The sequence below is a fragment of the Plecotus auritus genome (genome assembly GCF_963455305.1).
Source record: "Plecotus auritus genome assembly, chromosome: 4".
NCBI lineage: Eukaryota > Metazoa > Chordata > Mammalia > Chiroptera > Vespertilionidae > Plecotus > Plecotus auritus.
This window is the reverse complement of record NC_137775.1, coordinates 122,155,499-122,171,907: the sequence shown is the minus strand read 5'-3', so window position 1 is coordinate 122,171,907 and position 16,409 is coordinate 122,155,499. Positions and strand designations below refer to the sequence as shown.

Below are 16,409 nucleotides of genomic sequence, written 5' to 3'. Positions count from 1 at the left end.
GGAAATTGTGTTCTTTCATGAGATCCTGAGTGAAAGGTTCGGAGTGGGCCGGGATCGAGCACTTATGACATGAGGCCATAATGTATCAAAATAACTTTTATTTCTGGCACCTGGGTGCAGGTGGGCTGAGTCCGAAAAAGGAGTTAGCAGAGACTGAAGGGAGAGGCAAGTTTTTATTAACTTATGTTGGCTGCAAACAGTTCTGCTGACGTAAGGGACCTGTCTGTCCTTGGTTCCTCCCAGCGGTTCACGCCTAGTCATTATATAGGCTATGTGGTGCTCAAGGTCGCAAGCTTTCTGCAAGATATCTGCTAAGCACAACAAGTTTCCTCTGTCCAGGTTCATTCTCTTTAACCCTTTCAGTGAGGAAGGCGTGGTGACATTTATTCAGGTGGAAATAGCAGGCTGCCCCTGGGTTTCCAATGCCCACTCTCTGTCTGCCCCACCATGGAAAAAAATCCAATTTTGTCTTCATCAAGGCAAAACAAAGGCCAGTGACTAGAGTTTCTGTTTCATAATAAAGCTTAGTCCTTTGGAGCTGGGCAGTCTATGGTGGGGGTGCGGGTGGGTGTGGGGGTGGGTGTGGGTGTGGGTGTGGGTGTGGGGGTGGTGTCCCAGATGGCTGCTAGACCTGCATGGTTGCTATAGAGAGAACACGAGAAGAAATGGGGTGAGCACATGTTACTGGGCAAGAGTGTATTACTGGGGGAGACAGAGAAATGACTTTGTTAGCTGGAAGTAAATTATCTTGGGGTTGGGAAGAACCAGCAGCTTTTTCAAAATAAGCAATCAATTTCCCAAGCTTCCACAGGCCTGTACTGGGTCCACCTTCTAACCAATCCATTCTTTCCCCCGGGGACACTGACGGGCCTCTATGATCATCTTCTTGACTCTTATTGCATATGCCTCATCGAAGCACCTTCCCCTACAGCATTTTGCTTACCTTCTCCTGCTCCCCTCACAATCTGGTATGGAAGGGCAGGGTGCTCCTTACATGGGGGAAGAGAAGGGTGTAAACCCCTTGGCAAGGCAATGCTGCAATCCCCCAGAGTGTGTGAAGCTGATTAAATAGGCTGATGCTCCCTAGTTGATTATGCTTAATAATGTCTCCCTTTGCTCCTTTCCTTTATTAACATCTAACACTAGTTTTGATGGAAAGTGGACAGTCGTTCTTTAGTATTTTGTGTGGATCAACTGGATGAGCTTGTGTTCTTAGAGCTCTTTAATGTTTACACTTTATGTACATACCACACACTATGGACAAGTTCTGTTTACATGTCCATTATCTCCAGCATCATACAAGCTCCCAAAGAGCTGGGATACTATATTATCTTCTTTGTACCTGAGCTATAAGCATGGTCCCTGACAAAAATACTTGATCTAAATAGAAATACAACTTTGCTTTTGAAAATCTAATCAAATCTGAGTTATGTATTATATAAACTATTCCTGCCGCGTATCTTTTACTACTTTAGTGGTCTTTTACTGGGTTCATGGCCAAGTCTGCATGGCAGAAGTCTACTGTTTTGGCATTCCATCTTACAACAGCAATAGAAGTACCTTTGTGTGTGCAATAAAAATGTACTCATCCCTTTCCCACAGACACTTATTATTTCTAAGGCCAAATGCTTTCCACATATGATACTACTTAATCCTCTTAAGAACCCTAAAAAGTACATATCATTGCCATTTTGTCGGAATGGAAGCTGAGCCAGGTTAACTAATTCTCTCAGGCTCTTATAGCCAGAAATGTTGGAAGCTGGGATTTGTTTTTATAACTGTCCAACTCCAAAACTCATGCTCTTTCCAATTTGCCTTGCTGCCTCTGTTTGTTCTGAATCCTGATCATCTGACAGCCAATAATGTATTCAAAGTAAACTAGTCCATATAAAGTGTCATTTTCAGGTCATTATCAAATTGTCCCTTTTCACGGCTTTCTTATGCAAAGATGGCTTTGACAGTAGAATCATAATTGGAGTGGAGGTGGAAGAACAGAGCTAAGGAAAAGGGCAGCATTGGTCCAAGAGGACCCAGATTGTGAAAAGTGGTCATGACAACTCCCACACTTAAAAATCTCTAGTGGTTCCCCATTGGATTTTATTTGTTCAACAAAAGTTTAGTGGGCACCTACTAAGACCCAGATACTGTTCATCACACTGTGGATAGAGCAGCAAGTCAGACAGACCAAATACCTGTCCTCAGGATGCTTACATTACAGAGAGGTGATTGGGGGGGGGGGGTGTAAAATCATGTTATGATATGTGTGCATGGAAAAAAAAATAGAGCAGGTCAAGAGGTTTGAGAGTGCCTTTATTGAAAAGTCATCATTTGGCCATCATCTACGTATCCCACTCTCAACACCACACTCAATGTTCCTTCTGAAGTTTCTTCTCTCTCATGTTCCCACACACCTCACTGTTACTCATCTTCAAAGCCATAAACCTATGATCTCTTCCATGACACTCTCAAAATTCTTCTCTGATACCTTCAAAGTCTTATTTGCATGCCAGAATATTCATTTTCCAAAAAAATTAAAAATAAGAAGAAGAGCACTAAACTTGTACTTGAATGGAATATTTCATTTTTCGAGTTTAGAACGGTTTTTATACAAATATCTTCCGTCACACATACATCGATAATAATTTTGTGTGTTAAATCAACTTCCTTCTCACAGTTGGTGTTGGAATAGCAGCTGCAATGAAAATTTTCAGCAAACTGTTTCAGGTCTTCCACCGAGGCTTTCCCTTTTATTTTGAATTTTCCGTTTTTCTCAGTTTCAATAGTGAGATGCATTGGGTTCAGATGGAGATAGTCACTGGAATCAAAGTTTTTCCTTGTGCAGAATCCTTGCTCCTGGCAAAACACCTGGCTACACATTTTGGCTGCTAGGGTGATATTGATTATGTAAGGATTCAGTGTGGTAGCCACGTAATTGCGTAGTTTTGTGCAGGTGGCCTGTAAAATAAAATTATAAGAAGGTCAGCATATCAAAATCCAACTTAGTTCATATGTGAATGTATTCACTGCAATAGGGAATTGCTAAGGAAACATAAAAAAAAAAAAAAAAAAAAACAGACCCAGTAAGAGTTAAGAAATATTTTATCTTTTTTACCTTAACAAACAAACTTATTCTAGTTTTTGGTAACATTTATAAGTTTCACATGTTATTTCATGCCACTGAAATAATTGACTGATTGAGGCTTAACATACCTTAGCTTTGGTCTTCTTTAGTAATTTATAAACTAGTGAGGGGGGGCAGAATGTGCTCTGGGGTCCATCTTCTCTGATTGGATTGGACTCCCAGTGAATTTGTAAGTCTCACAAGCCTTCTACATCTTAGTTTCCTATCGGGGTGACCTTGGGCAAATGAATTAACCTGGCTGATTACTGGCTGTGCTTTAGCTTCATCATCTGTAAAATAAGAATAATTATAGCATCTACCCCATGTTGTTGTTGTGAAGAAAAAGAGACATGAGGTATATAAAAGTGTTTAGTCCAGGGCCCAGCATATTATTAGTTAGCCTTCAAGAAATTATAAATCAATGTAATAAGTACCACTTATTAAAACTTGCCAGCTAAGTTTAAACAGCATTGGAAAGAGGGATTTCTAAATTGCTAGCTCAAAACAACTACACAGGTGCAACTGAGTATACTTTACATTAAATGTTATGTATCGTTCAGGTTATGGATGAATTATAACAACTCTTTTCCAAATACACTTATTTGGCAGAGTATGAGTGATGAGGAACTAAAATGATTCCTCTTGATATTAGCGCATTCTAAAATTGGGACACTGTCTTTTTAAAAACATAGGAGATAGTCACGTTCTTTCTTGAACAACAGTATCAAGTGAGCTGGCTGTGCTAGTCCTTCAGCAGACCAAAGGGACTGGTGGTGGTGGGTCAGCAAGCAAGTCAAGGAATCTTGGCAGCTTTCACTTGAATCTGTTTCTTGTTACCTTCCTTGGGGTGACACCATCGATGATAGGCAGAATAAAGGCCTTCCAAGGATGTCCATCCCTGCACCCCCTGGAACCTGTGACTATGATAACTTACAAGGCAAAAGAGACTTTACACATATGATTGAGAGTATGGACCTTCGGATGGGAAGATTATCCTGAATTATATCAGGAGTCCTTCGAAAGGTAGAAACTTTTCCAGCTGGGATTTAAAAAAACATTAGATGGAATAAGGAGGGGAAAAAAAAAATCAAAGAATCAACCGAGCATTCTGACCGGTTTGGCTCAGTGGATAGAGTGTTGGCCTATGGACTCAAGGGTCCCAGGTTCGATTCCGGTCAAGGGCATGTACCTTGGTTGTGGGCACATCCCCAGTAGGAGGTGTGCAAGAGGCAGCTGATCAATGTTTCTCTCCCATCAATGTTTCTAACTCTATCCCTCTCCCTTCCTCTCTGTAAAAAATCAATAAAATATATTAAAAAGAAAAAAAAGAATCAACCCAGCATTGCTGGCTTTGAAGACAGAGGAGAGAGCCAAGAGCTGAGAAATATAGTGACTTCTAGGATCTGGAAATGACCCTTAGCCACAGCCAGCCAGAAAATAGAGATTTCATTACTACAAGCAAGAGAATATTGTTTAACCCACTGCTTGTTGTAATTTGTATGGCAGCAATAGAAAATCTCCTCTTTTTGTAAATTGATTTTTTAGAGAAAGAAAGGGAGAGAGACAGACATCGATGTGAGAAACATCGATCAGCTGCTCCCACACACACCCCAACAGGGGATCAAGCAACTGCTGTAGCCTGGGTATGTGCCCTGACCTGAATCGAACCCACCATCTTTTGGTGCATGGGACGATGCTCCAACCAACCACACCGGCCAGAGCAAGAAAACTTCTTCCTAATTCTCCAATAGTTTTGCATGGTATTTAAAATTTAACTTCTCTCCACTTGTATATAGACTCATGTGATATAATCCTTTTTTTTGCACTTTAATAACAGCTTTATCCCATCTAATAAAAGAGTAATATGCAAATTGACTGTCACTCCAAGACATAAGATGGCCACGCCTATGTGGTCAAAGATGGCTGCCCCCATGTGGACACAAGATGGCCACCACAAGTTGGCCTGCAGGGGAGGACAGTTGTGGGCAGTTAGGGGTGACCAGGCCTGTAGGGGAGGGCAGTTGGGGGGGACCAGGCCTGTAGGGGAGGGCAGTTGGGGGGGACCAGGCGTGCAGGGGAGGGCTCTTGGAGGGGGGAACCAGGCCTGCAGGGGAGGGCAGTTGGGGGTGACTGGGCCATCAGAGGGGGGCAGTTATGGGAGGGGACCAGGCCAACAGGGGAGGGCAGTTAGGGGTGACCGGGCCAGCAGGGGAGGGCAGTTAGGGGGTAATCAGGCTGGCAGGCAGAAGCGGTTAGGGGCAATCAGGCAGAGGCAGGTGAGCAGTTGGGAACCAGCAGTCCTGGATTGTGAGAGGGATGTCCAACTGCCCGTTTAGGCCCGATCCTGGTGGACATCCCTCAAGGGGTCCGAGATTGGAGAGGGTGCAGGCTGGGCTGAGGGACAACCCCCCACCCCTGTGCACGAATTTTGTGCACTGGGCCTCTAGTTGAGATATAAATTCACATACTGTATCCCTTCCTTCTTCTTTTACAACCTTCCCTCACCAACTCTACCTTAGACATCCTAGTTGTTTCACAAGCATGGCAGTTTCATTTCAAACTGCACTTATTGTTCCCTCTGCTTGGAATACTCTTTCTTCTAGTTTCTAACGTGGTTCACTCTATCTTGTCCTTCAGCTCGTAGCTTTAATTAGACAGTGCCCTTCTCAGACATCTTTTCTACCTTCATACATCTATTTTAATTCTCTGCATGGTTCATATCACACCAAATATTTTTCTTGTGTGCCTATTGTTTCTATCCCTCCAACTTTAACATAAGTTCCATGAATGCAGGGACTTTGTCAACGTTCTTCAATACTGTATTCCCAGTGCCAAGAATATATGAGACTGTATACCAAGTTCAGATGACATTACAGTTGTCCGCAGAGACAAGAACTAGGCAAAAAGTGGAATGGAAGAATGAAAATGATTTGAGAATCATTAGCCTACACAAAGTGTAGTCTTTGAAAAGATCTAAAACTGACTTTAAGAAAAATACTAGTAAGTCCTGGTTTATAGCATTTTTTATTACCTATGGTGTAAATACTCCTACCATTGCAAGTTTTAACCTACCAACCTGACATCACTGAATGCAAAGCCATTATACAGTATGGTAGTATGGTGTGCAGTAACACATCATTGCATAATATTTCTACTTACAGAGACAATAGATATGAACAACGCCAAGAAATGAAGTAAGTTATTGAAACATTGTGGGTATTGATTACTTTATTTTAACACAATTTATTTTATTCTATGTTTTTATAATTTAATTTTTAGTAATTGCTGTGTTGAACAACCAGTTCAGAAAATTTATGAATATTGAATAATCAGGTCTCATGAGCTGGGACCAATAGAAGCTGGTTCTATCACACCAATGGATCTAATAAAATGGAATGGAAAGAAATGGTTTGCTTACATTTGATAACAATTGTTTTAAGTAAATTTAAACTGAATTTGCAATTACCAGTTTCTCAAGTTGTCAGTGAACTCAGGAAACGTGACAAGTAATCCATGACTATTGATTACAAATGACATAGAAAAAGAGGGGGAGTAATAATAGAACTAGCACTCAGAATTATCATAAATTGGGAAAATTGGCAAAAATGTATAGAACAGAGTCCATATGGGGCAATTACAAGGCAATGTCATTAAATAGAAAATAGTGACATTAAGGTTGAAGGACAGTCCCTATATGAATAATACTGAAGACAGTCTGAGTTCCTTGATAAAATATTGTGAATCTAAAATAAAAGTGCAAGTTAAGGAAAGCATGACAATTAAATAGTATGCCACATCATTCTACTAATTAGGGAATGCCTGATTCACTCATCAGAATAACAGGGAGTTCTCAGGTCATAAAAATAAAAAGAAGATAATACAGAGAATTTATAAATGGTCCACCATAACCCATCCAGGACCCTTGAAAAATAAGTTTATAGGTCTGAGAAAACTACTAATGAAAACTAGGAATATACTTAGGTGAATTATAATATTTAAATAATTATCTGACATATGAAAGATTTTGCAAAAGGAACATCTATACCTTTCTCTGAATTTATATTTTATGTTATTTCTCTTTATTGAGGATCAAACCAGAGACTATAGAAGTCTACTTAATAGGCAAAAGGGCTATTATCTTGAAAGTATTTCACAGAGATGACTTCTGTTAAGTACTTTTATAAATGAAGTAAAAATATGACTGGTCTCTCTAAGGACAAGAGATCAAAAGGTCTCTTCTGGTCTTAGAGTACAGTCTCTTCTCTATGGGTCATAGGATAAGACCCCTGGGCCATGAACTTTATTAGATATTCTTCATGGCACCTACATCACTAGTATTTCCATATCCATCAGAGAAAAAGTTCAGCTCCAATTCAGTAGTGTCCATGTGACAGCTTTACTCTTGCTTTGAGACAAGAGCATCAAAGCAGTGGAAGATAAAGCCCTGAGATGGAGAATCAAACAAGGATGAAAGTAAAGGAAGAGAGAAAATGATGAGGCCATGATAGTTAAAGGCTTTTTGAACTAAATAAAATGCATTAGGAGAAAAATGAATAAAATTCATATTCTACAGACCAAAACAGACATTTTTCCCCCCTCATAAAACAAGTTTTACTTAAAATTTTACTTAAAATAGACACCTCTAAATATAACCTGAGGGAAATAAAGAAGGGTTCCTTTTCCTTCCAGTTAAGAAAGCTTTGAATAATTTACTAATATTTTCAAAAAATAACTCCCAAGAACCCCCATCCCAATTTACTCTTTGCCCAGCCCTCACCACACTACTCCTAAAGTCTTCCCCATCTCAGAGGCAATTTCTTCAAGCCAAAAACCTTGGAGTCATTTTAACCACTACTGTCATCTATCCAACTCACCCAACCCCTCAGCCAATCCTCTCAGTTCTGCTGTTGAATTATATTCAAAACCCAAACAACTATGGTCCAAGCCATCAATAGCCTCCTTTTCCTGCTCCCACTTTTGCCCCTCTAAAACCTACTCTCAACTCAACTGTCATTCTTCTGAAATGTTCATCAAAAATTGCCACTCTTCTGCTCAACCTTCTAGTGGCTTTCCACCTCTGAGTAAAAGCGTATCATGGCCTATAAAATCCCATCTCTGATCCTCTGCTATCTCTCTGACCACACCCTTTAACACTCTCTTCCTTGCTCACTGCACTCTAGTCACATTGACTTTCTTGCTTTTTTTTTGAAAAGCACATTCTGGCCTCAAAGCTATTGCACTTACCATCCCCAGGTATCCAGAGACTTGGTCCCTTATTTCCATCAGGTCTCTAATCCAACAGGACTTCAGAGAGGCCTGTTCTATGACTACCACATCCTATCTAATAAAAGAGTAATATGCAAATTAACCACCACTCCGCTATGTCCACAAACCATGCCCACCAGCCAATCAGGAGAGAGTATGCAAATTAAGCCAACCAAGATGGCTGTGGCCATGGAGAGAGCAGGAGGGAGGCTTGGGTTTCCCCAGCGATGGAGGAAGCCAAGTTTTCTGCACACCCTGGCCAGCCCAGGCTTGCACTCCAGGCTACAAAGTTTCAATTATAGAAGATAAATAAATCCCAACAAAAATGGTGGCAGCCACGGAGCTGGAAAGAGCAGGAGGCTAGGGTTGCCCCTGGCTATGGAGGAAGCCAAGCTTCTGAAGTCCTGGCCTGCCTTGGCCTCCATTTAAGGCTACAAAGTTTCAATTATAGAAGAAAAATAAATCCCCAAAAAATGGCTGCTGCCACGGAGTGAGCAGAAGGCTTGGCTCCACTCCAGGCTACAAAGTTTCAATTGTAGAAGATAAATAAACCCCAGATACCAGGGCCTTCGCTTGGGTGGCCGGGTGGTGTGGCCCGCCTGCAAACCACCACAGGCCCGTCGTCCAGGCCGCCCCACACCCCAAGGTAACCCTCACCCTGAACCGGGACACCTTTCAGGGCAAACCAGCTGGCCCCCACCCATGCACCAGGCCTCTATTCTATCTAATAAAAGAGTAATATGCAGATTGACCATCACTCCAACACACAAGATGGCTGCCCCATGTGGTCAAAGATCCTGCCCCCATGTGGACACAAGATGGCCACCACAAGATGGCCAGCAGGGGAGGGCAGTTGGGAGGGACCAAGTCTGCAAGGGAGGGCAGTTGTGGGCAATCAGGCCTGCATGGGAGGGCAGTTAGGGGTGACCAGGCCGGCAGAGGAGGGAAATTGGGGGCGACTGGGCCTACAGGGAAGGGCAGTTGGAGGGGACCCAGGCCTGCAGGGGAGAGCAGTTGGGGGGGACCAGGCCCACAGGGGAGGGCAGTTAGGGGTGACCAGGCTGGCAGGGGAGCACTTAGACATCAATCAGGCTGGCAGGGGAGTGGATAGGGGGTGATCAGGCTGGCAGGCAGAAGCAGTTAGGGGCAATCAGGAAGGCAGGCAGGCGAGCAGTTGGGAGCCAGCAGTCCTGGATTGTGAGAAGGATGTCTGACTGCCTGTTTAGGCCCAATACCACCAGGATCGGGCCTAAACGGGCAGTCAGACATCCCTCAAGGGGTCCCAGATCGGAGAGGGTGCAGGGTGGGCTGGGGGACACCCCCCCCCATGCACGAATTTCGTGCACCAGGCCTCTAGTCTTAAATAATATGATTCCATCATTATCTTGCCTATACTGCTTCATTGTTCTTCATTGCAGTTATACATCAGTTACCTGACATATCTATACTAATAAAAGGGTAGTATGCTAATTAGACCGGACATCTTCCGGACAACCATCTGGATATCCTTCTGGACAAAGTCACAGTAGCTGCCTGAGGCTCAGGAAAGCCGCGAATGGTGGCTGCTGCTGCCCAGGACTGGCCCAAGGCTCAGGCAAGCTACCAATGGCGGCTGCCACTGCAAGGGCCCGAGGCACAGGCAACGAGGGCCAGGCCAAGGCTCAGGCAAGCCACGGTGGCTGCGAGGGCCAAGGCTCAGGCAGCTGCAGAGGTGTGATGAGGACATCACCTTCCCCTGATTGTCCAGTCGCCTCCTGCAGAGGGAGGCCAGACTGCAGCTTAGGCCCACTCCCCACCATCAGTAGGACATCCCCTGAGGACTCCTGGACTGTGAGAGGGGGCAGGCCAGGCTGAGGGATGCCCCCCCCCCCCCAGTGCATGAATTTTTGTGCACTGGGCCTCTAGTCCTATATAATAAAAGCCTAATATGCAAATCGACTGAATGGCAGAATGACCAGTCACTATGATGCGCACTGACCACAAGGGGGCAGACGCTCAACGCAGGAGCTACCCTTAGCCTGCAGGCCCCAGGCCAGCCAAGACGGGTGCCAGCAGGGGCCCCCTGATTGCCCCACCAGTTGCCCCACAGATTAGCCCTGATCACCAGCCAGGCCTAGGGACCCTACCTGTGCACAAATTTCATGCATTGGGCCTCTAGTTATGTATATAATTTTATATTTCCACTTATGAGAATATAGGTTCATGGTGAAAGGACTTTGTTCACTGCCGTAGTTCTAGCATCTAAACAATTACCTGGCACTTAATCAATAAGCCAAAGGTTGGGAACTTTTTCTGTAAAGGACAGACAGTAAATATTTTGGGGTTTTAAATGAGACAGTCTCAGTTATTCCTTTGTACTATAAAAGCAGCCACAGATACCTAAACAAATGAGCTTGACTATGTTCCAATGAAATTTTACTGATAGACACTGACATTAAACTGCACATGATTTTCGTGTATTATGAAAAACTATTTTTTTGTTTTTTAATCCATTTTAAAAATGTAAAAATCACTCTTAGCTCATGAGCTGTACAGAAAGAAGCAAGCAGTAGGCCAGATTTGGCCTATGGACATTGTTTGCTGACCCTTGCAATAAAACTGTCACTGAATTACTAAATGACTAAGTGGATAAAGCAGTGCTTAATGAACAGTAGTTGAATGAGTGAAAGAATGAATGAATGCATTCATTCTTTTGAAAAGAGATATAGCATGGTGTAATAGAAAAGAAAAAAAAATCAACCAAAACTGAGATTGTAGTCCTGGAGAACTTCAACTAGTCTCAATGAATTTCTGTTTTCTCACTGAAAAACAAGTATAATATTTTCTGCCCCCAAAATAACCGCACAAATGATAGTATGATTCAGCCAGTATTAAGCACCTCCTGCTGTGTGCCAAGTATAGTGTTTATTTTATTATTTAATACCTCAACAATCCTCAAAAACATTAAAATTAAAAATGTTTTCATCTATGTCTTATCAATTCAACTTACCACACTTTGGCTTAAATTGAGGCTCCCCCATATTATAAGTCCAGAGGCACCTAGAGAAATAGTTTCACCAATTGTATGTATAAGGTCCTCCTGGCAAATCAGACAGAAAAATTAGCAGATCAGAATAAGATAAAAATGCTATACATAGGACAATAACACCAAAGCTAAGAATGATGACCCAATAATAATAATTTAAATTTTACATAATTTTCATGTATTATGAAATACAATTTTTCTTTTGTTTTCCCCACTATATAGTTCCATCTTTCACACTACCACTACCCTACTATTAAAAAAAATGCAGGTATTCTATTATTTTTAGTTACTTCTATTGACAGTAGAGCAGGCCCATGAAAGAAAAAAAAGAAAATGAGTTAAAATATGGCCTATACTACCTAATCTTCCATGGTTGCTAAGATGATTGCATTAAAATGAAATGTATTCTTATTTTACATGCATGTGATAATGCAGAACTATATATGTGCATATTCCTAAAGGATATTAAAAGCTAAGTTTCATTCCCTTCAAAAATGATGTTAAGCTGCAAAACTTTTATTCTCCAGAGCATTTGACATCTAGCTCCTGGCATATAGTTGTCAGTTTAACTCAAATTCTCATTAAAAAATTTTTAATGATGTTAAATTCTATCACTCACCATTTGTGGGCTTTATTTCATAGTTCTCATACCTTGATTTGCTTACCTGATTAAGGTATTTTGAAGAATCATCAGTAAAAACTGGGCGAGCATATATAAAAACCGGAAGTGGATTTTTTTTACTGGCTACTAGAGAAACCCGAAAGGCTTCCTTAACACGGTTACGGACAAAGGGTGCAGCTAGTGGAGAAGACGTTAGGATGGAAGTCAAATAAATGGATGGGAAAAGGGCAGTGCTTTCATTCCACAACCAGTTGAGCTCATTATTTCTTTTCTTTTCTAATTCAAAGCAAGTCCCATTGTAATTGGGTTTAGTATAATGATGATTGTAACAATCAGGAAAAAGATAGTAACCCCATAAGTGTTTTGGTCGAAGGTGTAGTCCCAATTTCAAAGTGCCTATCATGAACTCCCTTCCTGCTTTTTCATAATTTTCTTTGGCTACATTGGTGGCTTGTGCGAGAGTAAGGGTTGCATTTTGTTGCTGAACCAGCAGAACAGACTCATTCCTGTAAATATCTTTAGGTTTCCAGTTTCTTGCCCAGACAGGCCTCCATTCTTCCCAATCAATGATAGCCAAGCCCAGCTTGTCTGTCGGCATGTAATACTTAATGTCTTGAGCAGCTTTAGCCAGATGCGCTTTTAAGTCACCCAATTGGGGGATTCCTCCATGCTCTTTATTGCCATCCTTATCTATATGAGGATATAAGCCAAGTCTATCAACATAAAATAATGTAACAGGTTGTTCTATGGCATCTCTTTGAGGGTATCCTATAAAAGAGAAGAGGCTCAAATCTATCGACACATTAAACTTCTTAGGACAAGGCTCAGTTGGGGCATTCCAAGCCCAGAGGAAAGAAATATTTGGGAAATAGGGCGGTGCTCTGTAGTCCTTAGTGAAGCAACATGGAATCAGAAGGAAGATGAACACAACCTGGGATGCGCCATTGGACCCAACAAAGTTCCTAAAGAAGATATGCTTGAACCTTAGCACTCCCATGGCAAAGAGCAATGACTACAAAAGTCACATTTCTTCCTACACACTTCGGTTTGTCCAATGTTTGATGCAAAATTTAAGCACAGGAGACAGACTCATGGAATGATGCTTCTTTGATGGGTAAAGGTGTATAACGATATTACTTTTAAATATTATTCTTCCTGCTTCATGTTTTAGGGAGATATTGCAAGTTGCTTCATCTATAACTGAAAAAGAAAGAAATATTGAATCTGTTGTTATACTATATTTCTGTATCAGAGATTGTAAGCTTTACCAAGTTCTTAACTCTAAGTATAGGGAGTTTAACTCCATCTTTGAAGATGGAAGACTCCTGTATTTGAATTAATGAAGTCATTTCCTCTTATGTATGATACAAACCCTATAATAGTGAATATTTGTCTCCTTTTCCCAAATCATTACTGTGCAGCTGCAACAGGTGTATGCAGCTATTTTTCCTCTTGCCTTCCCTGTTGTGCAGAATGCTGTACCGATCAATGCCTTACCAAAGCCCCTTAAATAAAAATAATTTCCAAGTTGAACCTCTCATTCCTATTTATTTTTTTAAAAAACCAATTTATAGTGTTCTGCCAAAAATTGAAAACAACCTCTCATAGAATTGTGAGATTTTATTTTTTTGAAGGGGGGCGAGGGGCAGGTACAAGAAAAGGCAAAATTCACTTCTGAAATAGTAAGTCTAAAGTTTCCCTAAAACTACTGACTCTGTCAAAATCGCCTACTGAAATGGTATTTGGAACAGAGCTTTATTGTATCTCAAAGTAATTTACTCTCATGTTTAAAGTTAATAAAACATTTTAGGACTTTATATCTTCCCCCATATAATTCCTCATCACTTTCTCACAATCTATCACCCCTAGCTCAAACTTCTTTTTCCCTTTGTCTTGCCATACCTGCACAATTTATCATTCTTTCTTTAAATGATATATAAGCTCTCAGACCTATCCTATATTTGGTACTTCATTTCTTTTCTATAATGTCTCCCATCCCACATAAAAATATTAACACCAAATAAATTTTTTTATACTTTTCTCCTGTTAATCTCTCTTTGGTCAGTTTAATTCTCAAGCCCAGTCACAAAATCACCTCCCCTACAGAATTTTACATTGTCAATTTTGTCTTTAATGTCCTCCCACTCAATGTGAGGAAATTTTCTTGTCTCAACAAGAAACCATTTTGATGATGTGGTTTCAACAACATTCCACTGAAGAAGAAATCGTCTTATAGCACGTGTTCAAATTAACCAAATTTAGCAATCAAAGATGTTGTTATTTTAGTATATATTTATGGAACTTGGATACCTGATAAAGTGTATACAGCATAAATATATGCATGTGTCTGTGTCAAGAGGTATATTAACTATCAGTAAAGTTTATATAAGACATTAAATCAACCTTCAAGTTTTGGCCTCACTTTCTTTTATATATTCGAGACAAATTTTATATATATACTTTTAAAAAATTAAGAATAGTAAGGCTTTTATATCTGGTGTGAGTAAAAAAATTTTTGAAAATAAAAATAATGGCAAAGTCACAGAATCGTTTTGTATTAGAACATCTATCAGTGAAAAATCATAAGATAAGTGGGTTTGCACCTGTCCTATTAGCAATAACCAATGTTTCTTTTCTGTTGACCAGTCAAGATGACTTCTGTTTGAATTATCAACATCGTAGTTACTTCTTCTACATATGGGATTATATCAAGGATTCAAATGGCCACTGTAGTCTAACACAAACAGAAAACACCTATCTGTTCATAAATTACTTTTGTCCAAAGGTGATAGGGACCCAAATGGCACCAACATAACTAAGCACATTTAATATTGCTGAAGATAAACGCCATTAAAGAAAACTATATGAGCTCAGCTTCACAAGAGAATGCAACAGATATTTTTTGCTCTTTAGAGATCCTGTAGAGATACCTGGCTTTTAAAATGACCACGTAGGATGCAGACTGATTTTTTTTTCTTTAGAATAGAGAACTGGTTCAAAAATCTCGTCAGCTTTAAGTGATTTGTTAGTTATCTTTCTAAAAAGCCTTGTTTTGTGGTCTAGCTTGAGAATGCACATTTTGTGAAAGCAAAACTCTGGCTGAAGTCTCAAGCAACCAAATATTTCCCCAGCATATTCATCTCTCCCTCCACTTCTGAGGAATGTGTGGTGACTCAGTCTAGGTCAATCTTTAGCCAGCATCTAAAGGAAAATAGAACCCAAATCGTTTATTATTCACATGAAAGTCCTATTTCTTTGAAGAGGAAAGGTTATGTGGTTACAGGTTCTTATGGGCGTAAGTATCTCATTCGGTGGATCCTACCTTGCAGCTCTGGTGTAACCCTCTTTGCCCTGGACACTTTTTAGCCTCTCTTCTGAACCCAGAGAGACATCTCTCAGAGACTGCTTCTACCGGGCAGCCTTGCCAAACAGATCAGACTGTTAAGGTGTTAATCTCTGATTGCCACCAACGCTACTTTAAATGTATCAAGGCTCTCACAAAAATTGTACTTATTACTTAATACCACTCCCAGTTTGCTTTCTTTTTTCTTTTTTTATTGAATCATTTTGTTAAAATCTTTATTGTTGAAAGTATTACATGTCCCTCTTTTCCCCATCAACCCCCTCCAGCTCACCCCTTCCCCCCCACCCCCTGCCCCAGGCCCTCACCACCTGACCGACCATGGGTTGTGCATATACACTGAGTGGCCAGATTATCATTATCTCTGAATGCATAATAATCTGGCCACTCAGTGTATATCCTATATAATAAAAGGCTAATATGCAAATTGTCCCCTCGACCAGGAGTTCGACCAGCAGGCAGGCCAGCCAACCGCCCATGTCCCTCCCCCTGGCCAGGCTGGCCAGACCCTACCCATGCACGAATTCATGCACTGGGGCTAGATTATTATGCATTCAGAGATCATAGTAATCTAATAATCTGGCCATTCAGTGTATACATACAAGATCTTTGATTGATTACCTCCCACCTACCCACCCTCCCCCGCCTTCCCTCTGAGATTCCACACTCTGTTCCATGCTTCCATCTCTCTGGATCCACTCTGTTCATCAGTTTATTTTGTTAATTAGATTCCATATATGAGTGAGATCATGTGATACTTGTCTTTCTCTGACTGACTTATTTCACTTAGCATGATACTTTCCAGGTCTCTCCATGCTGTCTCAAAGGGGAAGAGATTCTTCTTTTTTACTGCTGCACAGTATTCCATGGTATAAATGTACCACAGCTATTTTATCCACTCATCTATGGATAGGCAATTGGGCTGTTTCCAAATCTTAGCTATTGTAAATTGTGCTGCTATAAACACAGGGGTGCAGAAATTCTTTCTGCTTAGTATTTCATGTTTCTTAGGATA

The 16,409-nt window shown here is 40.9% G+C and overlaps 1 protein-coding gene across 1 annotated transcript; it reads right to left on the bottom strand.

Annotated features, from left to right (window-relative positions):
• Positions 1–625: 625 nt before the first annotated feature.
• Positions 626–13,030, bottom strand: SPAM1 (sperm adhesion molecule 1; the record flags this gene model as incomplete). Its single annotated transcript, XM_080665152.1, has 3 exons — positions 626–642; positions 2,673–2,955; positions 12,077–13,030. 3 exons carry the CDS (start codon positions 13,028–13,030, stop codon positions 626–628), a joined length of 1,254 nt encoding a protein of 417 aa, XP_080521278.1.
• Between the last annotated feature and the right edge of the window lie 3,379 nt (positions 13,031–16,409).